Here is a 10,766-nt window from a genome sequence, read left to right as displayed (position 1 = left end):
AATGTGGATTATTAAATATTAGGTCTCTCTCCTCCAAGTCTCTGTTAGTACATGACTTAATAATTGATCAACAAATTGATTTACTCTGCCTTACAGAAACCTGGTTGCAGCAGGATGATTATGTTAGTTTAAATGAATCAACACCCCCGAGTCATTCTAACTACCAGAAATCTCAAAGCACAGGTCGAGGGGGCGGTGTGGCAGCAATTTTTCACACCAGTCTATTAATTAATGAAAGACCAAGACAGACTTTTAATTCATTTGAAAGCCTGATGCTTAACATTGTCCACCCCAGCTGTGAAACTCAGAAACCAGTCTTACTTGTTATCATCTATCGTCCACCTGGGCCTTACACAGAGTTTCTGTCTGATTTCTCAGACTTTATATCTAATTTAGTTCTGAGCTCAGATAAAATAATTATTGTGGGTGATTTTAACATCCATGTTGATGCTAAAAATGACAGCCTCAACATGGCATTTAATCTGTTGTTAGACTCAATTGGTTTCTCTCAAAATGTAAAAGAACCCACCCACCACTTTAATCACACTCTAGATCTTGTTTTAACATATGGCATAGAAACTGAACATTTAACAGTGTTTCCTGAAAACCCTCTCCTGTCTGATCATTTCCTGATAACATTTACATTTACAATAATTGATTACGCAGCAGTGGAGAGTGGACTTTATCAAAGTAGATGTCTTTCTGAAAGCGCTGTAACTAAGTTTAAGAATATAATCCAGCCACTGTTATCATTGTCAATGACCTGTACCAACACAGAGCAGAGCAGCTATCTGAACGCTACCCCAACAGAGGTCGATTATCTTGTTAATAATTTCACCTCCTCACTACGTACGACTCTGGATACTGTAGCTCCGGTGAAAACTAAGGTCTCTAATCAGAAGTACCTGACTCCGTGGTATAATTCTCAAACATGTACCCTAAAGCAGATGACTCGTAATCTGGAGAGGAAATGGCGTGTCACAAATTTAGAGGATCATCATTTAGCCTGGAGAAATAGTTTGTTGCTTTATAAGAAAGCCCTCCGCAAAGCCAGAACAGCTTACTACTCATCACTGATTGAAGAAAATAAGAACAACCCCAGGTTTCTCTTCAGCACTGTAGCCAGGCTGACAAAAAGTCAGAGCTCTTTTGAGCCAACCATCCCTTTAACGTTAACTAGTGATGACTTCATGAACTTCTTCACAAATAAAATTTTTATCATTAGAGAAAAAATTACCAATAATCATCCCACAGATGTAATATTATCTACAGCTACTCTTAGTACCATTGATGTTAAGTTAGACTCTTTTTCTCCAATCGATCTTTCTGAGTTAACTTCAATAATTACTTCCTCCAAACCATCAACGTGTCTTTTAGACCCCATTCCTACAAAACTGCTCAAAGAAGTCCTGCCATTGATTAATTCTTCGATCTTAAATATGATCAACCTATCTCTAATAATCAGCTATGTACCACAGGCCTTCAAGGTGGCTGCAGTTAAACCTTTACTCAAAAAGCATCTCTAGACCCAGCAGTCTTAGCTAATTATAGGCCAATCTCCAACCTTCCTTTCATATCAAAAATCCTTGAAAGAGTAGTTGTCAAACAGCTAACAGATCATCTGCAGAGGAATGGTTTATTTGAAGAGTTTCAGTCAGGTTTCAGAGTTCATCACAGCACAGAAACAGCTTTAGTGAAGGTTACAAATGATCTTCTTATGGCCTCTGACAGTGGACTCATCTCTGTGCTTGTCCTTCTTGACCTTAGTGCAGCATTCGATACTGTTGACCATAATATCCTATTAGAGCGATTAGAACATGCTGTAGGTATTACAGGTACTGCACTGCAGTGGTTTGTATCATATCTATCTAATAGACTCCAATTTGTTCATGTAAATGGAGAGTCCTCTTCACACACTGAGGTTAATTATGGAGTTCCACAGGGTTCAGTGCTAGGACCAATTCTGTTTACATTATACATGCTTCCCCTAGGCAGCATCATTAGAAGACATAGCATACATTTTCACTGCTATGCAGATGACACCCAGCTCTATCTGTCCATGAAGCCAGATAACACACACCAATTAGTTAAACTGCAGGAATGTCTTAAAGACATAAAGACTTGGATGGCCACTAACTTTCTGCTTCTTAACACAGATAAAACTGAGGTCATTGTACTCGGCACTGAAAAGCTTAGAAATATGGTATCTAAGCAGATTCTTACACTGGATGGCATTACCTTGGCCTCCAGTAACACTGTGAGGAACCTTGGAGTCATTTTTGACCAGGATATGTCCTTCAACGCACATATTAAACAAATATGTAAGACTGCGTTCTTCCATTTGCGCAACATCTCTAAAATTAGAAATATCCTGTCTCAGAGTGACGCTGAAAAACTAGTTCATGCATTTATTACTTCCAGGCTGGACTACTGCAATTCATTATTATCAGGATGTCCAAAAAACTCACTGAAAAGCCTTCAGTTAATCCAAAATGCTGCAGCAAGAGTACTGACAGGGACTAGAAAGAGAGAGCATGTTTCTCCTGTTTTGGCTTCCCTTCATTGGCTTCCTGTTAAATCCAGAATTGAATTCAAAATCCTGCTCCTCACATACAAGGTCTTAAATAATCAGGCCCCATCTTATCTTAATGACCTTGTAGTACCATATCACCCTATTAGAGCACTTCGCTCCCGCTCTGCAGGCCTACTTGTTGTTCCTAGAGTATTTAAAAGTAGAATGGGAGGGAGAGCCTTCAGTTTTCAGGCCCCTCTTCTGTGGAACCAGCTTCCAGTTTGGATTCGGGAGACAGACACTATCTCTTCTTTTAAGATTAGGCTTAAAACTTTCCTTTTTGCTAAAGCATATAGTTAGGGCTGGACCAGGTGACCCTGAATCCTCCCTTAGTTATGCTGCAATAGATGTAGGCTGCCGGGGGATTCCCATGATGCATTGAGTTTTTCCTTTCCAGTCACCTTTCTCACTCACTATGTGTTAACAGACCTCTCTGTATTGAATCATATCTGTTATTAATCTCTGTCTCTCTTTCACAGCATGTCTTTTATCCTGTCTTCCTTCTCTCACCCCAACCGGTCGCAGCAGATGGCCGCCCCTCCCTGAGGCTGGTTCTGCCGGAGGTTTCTTCCTGTTAAAAGGGAGTTTTTTTCCTTCCCACTGTCGCCAAAGTGCTTGCTCATAGGGGGTCATATGATTGTTGGGCTTTTCTCTGTATCTATGAAGCGCCTTGAGGTGACATTTGTTGTGATTTGGCGCTATATAAATAAAATTGAATTGAAGTGATGCTTTTGTTTGTTTGCTCACTGTGGAAACACAATTAAGTCATGACTCAGAAGGTTAGGCTTTGTTTTTAGCTTCCACCCCTTTTTCCTCCCTGTTGACATTCTGAGCTGGAGCTTCTGCTTCAACCTGTGGTGGAGTTCCAGGCAGCTCATTCCTTCCTGCATCTGTTCTTAATGAAGGAACCCATATTTGAGGGGCCGACTGGAGCCACAGTCCTCTGCCACATAATCCTCTCTGCTATGTCAACAGTTAACCCTGTCTTGTTTTTGTTTAACCTCAGTATATTATTGCCATTTTTTGCAAATAAACCAGGTTTATGGTCAAGTAGAGGTGGCGCGTTCGCGGTCTGCTCCAGTCCGGGGATTGCCTGTCGGTCTTTAGTGAGCTTTGTTTTCAGAGTGACGCAGTTTGTAAGGAATGTGGTTCAACAGTTTGTGAAAAAACTCTTGCTTGTGCCTTTAGTGAAAGTCATTTAGACAAAAGTGGAGCAGTTTCTAGACGTTGTTTTCACATCTTTATTTATGTACCAGTCAGATGCTCTTTTTGCGAAACATTTAGTGGTAAATGTGGTAGGCATGCTGTGAGCTGTTTTGAAAAACAGGATCCATTGTGGTTGCAGTGTCATTCTCGTGGTTCCAATGTGCTGCATGCAGATGAAACAGAAAATGTCAGTAAAATGTGTTTCTCCCTTTGAATTCATTTTTCCTCATGGTTGAAAACATTAAAGAAATCATATTTTACATTCATATGTGAATCCAGGAACTTGCTGTTTAAGTAATATTGTGAGGATTATTAATGTCTGATAACAAACAAAGTGTTTTATGAAGTTAATTTTATTTTCATGCAATACAATGTGATTTTTATGAGATATTCAGAATCTTTAATGCAGTTGTTAACATATATTATAAGCACATAAGCTGATAAAATCAGATATAGGAGTGTTAAGCTGCTCAAGTTTTCCACCCCCATCAGACTGTTTTTCGTTAACTACACCCCCTGAGTCACTGTACACAAGTGCCCAGCCCCTGAATTCTTAAGAGTTTTTTTTTTTCAAATCTCAAGCTGTTTCATTTCGTGGCTCCTTAATGTCTTGGATATTTATGCTGAATAAATGAGATAAGAGTGAAACTTTACAAGGAAGAAATGGTAAGACATGGATCATTTCTATACTGTAGCCTGTGGTTAAATATCATTAGTTTTGTTCATTCTGTTACCATTAACACAATAATAAAATTTCAATGACATATGACAGAAATTTACATAAATAAATGTAAATGTTAATTCAGTTAATTATGATATTAATTATAATGTTAATTTATTTTCATCTCTTATATGACTACTCCTGATTTCTGTGCAAAGAAATAAAAAGTATATAAACAAGAGTTTTGTTGTAGATATCATCCACGTGAAAGTTAACACTAAAAGAAAAAGGGAAAGATTTGTGCAGACAAGGGCAGACGATTATATATTATATTTGATTTGATTAATATTTTCTTCAGTGCCACATGCCAACATAATGGAGCAGGGGTGTAATTTCCAGGGGGGTTATAACCCCCCAATAATCAGACCCAACCAATATAACCCCCCCAGTAAAATTATGAATTATCTTGCATAAATAGGCTGTTGATTTTCTTTACTCGTTTCAGCTATTACCAGCAAAACAGTTGCATGTTTAATCATCTGGCAATTTAAAAAGATTTATTTATTTATTTAGACAAAGATCTTGACCCCACCAATGTTCAGCACAAAGTTACGTGCAAAGGCAAAAGAGAAAGTGTAGTCATTTTGTTGCGCTGTGAATATTTTTTATATAAATGTAAGGGCAGTTAAAATGTCAGGATTTTCAGATGTTCGAACATTGTCTCAGATTTCAGCGTGCAAAAAAATGCTTTTCAAGTTGGTTGATGGACCATTTTTTAAGAATATGTGTATTAAGTATTGCTATATGAAGCAAACTGTCACGGGGTGCCGAGGCAGGCCGTGTGTGGATAGTAACGGACCCAAGATGCAGACTGCTTAAGTGGAGGGTGAGCTTTATTAACAACAGGTGAAGTACAACAAAAAGGGTGGCGAAAAACAGAACTGTAAAAAACTCTAAACTGGGAAAACTAAAACTAAACACAAAGCCAGAACACGAACGAAGGTACGTGTAGGTGCAGGGAGAATGATGCGGCCAGAATACACAGGAAAACGGAGGGGAAATGACACAGACAAACCAGCAACGACTAAGACAGAAGACACGACTTAAAAACACTCAGAGAACACGGGGAGATTACACACAGCTGGGAGTGATTAACGTGACAAGACTAGGGAGGCAAACTGAAAACACTCACATAAGATGCAGACCTTCACAATAAAACAGGAAACACACACGCAAAGACACAGACTAGGAAACGCAGACTTAACACAGGAATAGATGGGCAGAACAGAATACACTAAACAGGACGAACAACAGAACCAAAATCACACTAATAGAAAACACAAAACGCTGGGTCAAAAGGACCCAGGATGACACAATCACTCTTGTGTCCAAATTTATTACTGCAAAGATTTTATGTAAATGCATTGGGTATGCCAGATATTGACTCTCCCTATACCAGATGCTGACTTTGCATCTTTAGTACTAAAATAAATAGAAATAATCCTGCCACCTGACAGCTGTTGGGGGCAGGAGCATTAGAACGGCCATCTTTCCTTTTGCAGGTCCTTTGCTAGCAAACTGTCTACAACGTGAGCTTGTGTGTGTGTGTGTCCGCAGATGTCATTGAGTAGCACAAGGCTCCAGCTGGTGGCTGTTACTCTGATCATCCTGATGGTTTTCTATGTCATATATTTCTCTAACGTTAATGAAAATCTGATCAAGTTTTCCAGCGCAACAAAACTAAGGTAATAATTTGTGTGTGTGTGTGTGTGTGTGTGTGTGGAAACCCCTCCTCTTGTATATTTGGCAGTGTTTGAAAGTGTTTTCATTAAATTGTCCTTAACACACACCACACGCACATGTAGCGTGCTTTGTATGATCACTTTGTTTGTGGTTTTTTGTTGCTGACCAGAGGTGAAACTGCATTTTATTTGAGGAAACTTGGTATACTGCTATCCAGATGAAGCAACAGTCTTGTTACCCTTAATGCATCATGAAAAGACTTTTTAGACTAGTCTCCCAAACTCCCATAAGAATTGAACTACTTGATTTAAATGACAATGTGATATAGAAGAGAATTTTGACCCTTTAGGAGTTCTGTATTTCCTTTGTTCTTCAGGTCAGTTTCTCCTAGGAACTTTTCATTGGCTCATCAATGTACCTGCCCTAAAGGCTCAGAACTTCTTAAAGATTATATAGCCAAGGATCAATACGAAGAGCTTGTTAAACGGCGAGCTAAGGACCTCCAACAGTACAAAACCAGGTAGAGGGTGGATGAATGAATGTTGTGTACTTTAACAGTAATGCAATGGCATTTGTAACTGAACATAATCAATTGGTATCTTTGTAAACTGTAATTAATGTAGACACATTTGGCATCATTTGATATTATAATCATGAGGTCCAATAAGATAAGGTAAGATGCTTTCTTATTCAAAAAATAAGAAAGGGTTGGGTAGCCTCTTTTTACTGGTCAGCCATGGCTATATCAAGTCAGTCCAACAGCAGGAACTGTGCTGTCCTCTACTTACCGTCATGTTGGACATACATTAACTGTCCAGACAAATGAATGTGGAAACCATAAATGACTATAGCCTTTATCGCCCCCGACCCACTTTGCTTTTTTATAAACAAATCTTACCAAAATGGCTTGATTAATTTATTAGGCAATTTACTATGTTCTTATTGAGATGCTCTGTTCTATAACTCTCTTTATATTGTGGCTTTGCAAATCCCCTAATTGTTTCAGATCTATTCAAATGCTCTGTTGCTGCTCTGCCCTTGTTGTACTGAATAAATGTGAAAAGAAGTGCTGTCAGCGTTAATGTGCACTTAGAGACATGTTGGGTACCCCTGTAACTGGTAAATGGCCTGTATTTGTATAGCGCATTACTAGTCCCTAAGGACCCCAAAGCGCTTTACACATTCAGTCATCCACCCATTCACACACTGGTGATGGCAGCTACATTGTAGCCACAGCCACCCTGGGGCGCACTGACAGAGGCGAGGCTGCCGGACACTGGCGCCACCGGGCCCTCTGACCACCACCAGTAGGCAACGGGTGAAGTGTCTTGCCCAAGGACACAACGACCGAGACTGTCGGAGACAGGGCTCGAACCAGCAACCTTCCGATTACAAGACAAACTGCCAACTCTTGAGCCACGATCGCTAGTGCTTCTTGCTAGTGCTAGCACTAACACATTTGAACTAGTGCTGTCAAAATTAGCGTAGATTAAGCCATCATCACGATTAACGCGATTTTAAAAAAAGTAACGCTATTAACACTTCTGGAGTGCAGAATGACTCAAAATCCCTGAAATGTTTCTGTCAACGCATTTTGGGCAGTTTGTCCAAGTAGAGTTACCTTCGCACATACGCAAATGGGCAGTGGATCTGGTAGTGACGGGCAGCTGAATCAATCACATTGTGCAAGAAGGAATTTTCTTTTCACTGAAGCACTTGCAGCTTAAAATATCACATTGATGCGAAGCATACATTAGCTGGGGATGCTGCTAGGACTTTGGCTAACGCGTCACCCAACTTGCGACAAACCACTCACGAAGCTTGCCCAAGGACACAACGACTGAGACTGTCCAAGCCGAGGCTCAAACCGGCAACCTTCTGATTACAAGGCGAACTCCCAACTCTTGAGCTGCTTCACCCCGCTGCAACAGGTTGGTCCAAACAGACTCCTCGACTCTGCGTTGTGTTGTGTTTTTAAGAACACAAGGAGTCTCTGATTGATTGCCTCCACTTTATTTCCTGAATGGAAACAACAGTGTTGTATCAGTGGGCGACCGTGGTTCAGGGGGTTGGGAAGCTCATCTTACCGGTCCGATCACCTGCTCGGTCTGTCTTGGTCGTTGTGTCCTTGGGCAAGACACTTCATCTACCGCCTACTGGTGATGGTCAGAGGGGCCGAAGGCGCGATATGGCAGCCTCGCTTCTGTCAGTCTGCCCCAGGGCAGCTGTGGCTACAACTATAGCTGCCTCCACCAGTGTGTGAATGAATAGTGGAATTGTAAAGCGCTTTGAGTGTCTTGAAAAGCGCTATATAAATGCAATCAATTATTATTATTATTATTATTATTATTATTATTAGTGCAAAGGGCTCGCCACACACCACTCCCCACAGCACACTATGGTCAGAACATCCCATTAGCATACAGTTTTACACAATAATAAACAAATGAAAAGTAATGGGGGGGGGGGGGGGCTGTTACCCCATTGCGCTGACATTTGTGGCAAGTGGAATAATACCACATAAACACTGTTACACCCAGAAGAGTAATATGTTGATGATTTGTCACCCAGCATTAAATATTACGCTTTGGGAGTGAGAATGTGTTGCACTTCAACAGCAGAGTTGCTTTGCTTGGTGCAGTCGTGCAGTCTGCAGTAAAAAGGTGATACCTGTTTCTATATCTACCCACATTTCATCTCTTCATCAGGATGGTGTCTGAACTATCCAGACTGCTGTTTGCTTCGCCTAACTCTCCTCTGCAGTATCCTATTCAAGGTTATATAGTACAGCCTTTGACCTCTACTCTCATACCAGGTATGCCAAGCCTAATATATGCAACAGACAACAGTTTACCAGTGGTCTGTATTGTTGTATATGTGCTGTATATTCTGTTGTGGAAGTTTTCCATTTAAATAAAGCCTGCAGACGAGCAGTGAGCGGTAGCTAACATTCTTTAATCAAAACACACAAAGAACAGACAAACAAGCTTGATGGAGAGCCTACGTGACCGCGGGGCAGGTCAGCAGAGTCTCACTGAGCTTAGCATGGCTCTCAGTTAAATACCTTCTTCAGGAACAAAAGGCAGTACATAGCTGTTTCACACATTAAGGTTCACACTTCCTTGCTACCTCCCAGAGTCCTCGAAGAGACAAAAGACTCTTCCTGTGGAGCTGTCTGCTCCCCCAACTTCCTTACTGCACCCCCACCATCTGTCTTACAGTATGGGTGTGGAACATGATAAATCCAGTGGCACCAAGGCATCATACAATAATGTGATTAATACATAAGTAAAAGAAATCCCTATACAATCCCTTTCTACTTTATTAGAAAAATGGTTAATAAATGTTGATCTGAGACTAAATTTGGTGGTATTTCTCAGATTATTAAGTTAACTTTAATAGCTCTGAATTAGAGTCATTAGTGAGTCAAATTAACATGCAATTTCAGGAATTTTCCATGTATAATTACATTTAAAACATAATTAAAAGATAATTAACCAAGAGCGATAATGACCAGCAAACTTATACCTCAGCAAACGAGATGGCAAAATTAAATCTGTATTACAGCCAACATATTCACAGACAAGAAGTTGCATGGGGGTTTTAAGGAATTCATGTTGATCCTTTATGCTTCAAAAACGTGTCATGGAGTCTTCCCATAAAAGGACAATGTAAAAGTAATGTCATTTTAATTTCAGGTTTAGGGCTGCATGCAGAAAACAGAAGCAGCTACAAGGTTGGTGTTTCTCCCTCACATCTAATATGAATTGTACAGGTTGGCTGGTTCATACAAGATGCCTCCTGAACATATGCATTTCAAACATTAAGGGCCCTGATTCCCTGATTTTGTGATCAATGTGTGGGGCTGACTTTAATTCAGCTTTAGGATAAATGAAAGAAAAAACACAAACCTCACTTATGGTCTGATGTACAGTATAAAATAGCATCTTTCTTTCCATCTTCAATAGGTATTTCAATGTTACACTGACATAGCATAATAATTTCATACACAGTTTATTTTTTTTGTAGACGACTGTATAGGATATTCTGAGTGCTTTTTAAATTTATTCAGGCCTTTCTTTTGTAGGTATCTTTAAGTGTGTCTAAAGGCATCCTGACCACAAATATTACACCTGAACAGACAATCATCAAAGGTGAGATTTAGTAAATAAGTGACTATATTGTAGGGGGTGTAACTACAGGGGTCCAACAAAGAATGGCCACGCATCATACTGATGTCTTCGGAAATTAATTTCTCTCTCTCTCTCACTCTTATTGTCTTCAGACACCGTGAAAACTGAAGAAACACAAAGTTTACAACATAAATGTTTTGAGCTTATCAGTCTCTCATATCAGTGTCCATAAACAGTCTTGTGCAAGCAGAACAGAAAAAATGCACAATAATGGATATAACAAAAACGTCCTGTCATTACCAGTGTAGAACACGTATGCAACATTATACAAACAATATACATGAAACCATACCGTGTGCGCCTCTTGGACCACATGCAGAATAACATTAATGTTGAGGCTGTAAATGCATCTGTAGCCATGTATCCATGCTAGCTCCACAATGCCATGGTT

At 40.0% G+C, this 10,766-nt stretch overlaps 1 protein-coding gene across 3 annotated transcripts in view; it reads left to right on the top strand.

Annotated features, from left to right (window-relative positions):
* The first annotated feature begins 4,320 nt into the window (after positions 1–4,320).
* Positions 4,321–10,766, top strand: part of LOC146520766 (beta-1,4 N-acetylgalactosaminyltransferase 2-like) — a 40,199-nt gene continuing 33,753 nt past the window's right edge. Inside the window, exons 1-6 of one of the 3 annotated variants that reach the window (XM_085157001.1) lie at positions 4,321–4,444; positions 6,057–6,184; positions 6,559–6,702; positions 8,891–8,997; positions 9,881–9,918; positions 10,270–10,336. In XM_085157001.1, coding sequence (XP_085013127.1) covers positions 4,442–4,444; positions 6,057–6,184; positions 6,559–6,702; positions 8,891–8,997; positions 9,881–9,918; positions 10,270–10,336 — 487 coding nt within the window. In that variant the 5' untranslated portion in view covers positions 4,321–4,441. Of the gene's footprint in view, positions 4,445–4,493; positions 6,185–6,558; positions 6,703–8,890; positions 8,998–9,880; positions 9,919–10,269; positions 10,337–10,766 lie in introns of those variants that run through there. The other 2 variants (XM_085157003.1, XM_085157002.1) reach the window with 2 other exon arrangements.

This window comes from Neolamprologus multifasciatus, chromosome 4 (assembly GCF_963576455.1).
Source record: "Neolamprologus multifasciatus chromosome 4, fNeoMul1.2, whole genome shotgun sequence".
NCBI lineage: Eukaryota > Metazoa > Chordata > Actinopteri > Cichliformes > Cichlidae > Neolamprologus > Neolamprologus multifasciatus.
Note: the sequence above shows the minus strand (reverse complement) of the source record. Positions and strands in the feature narration are given on the sequence as shown.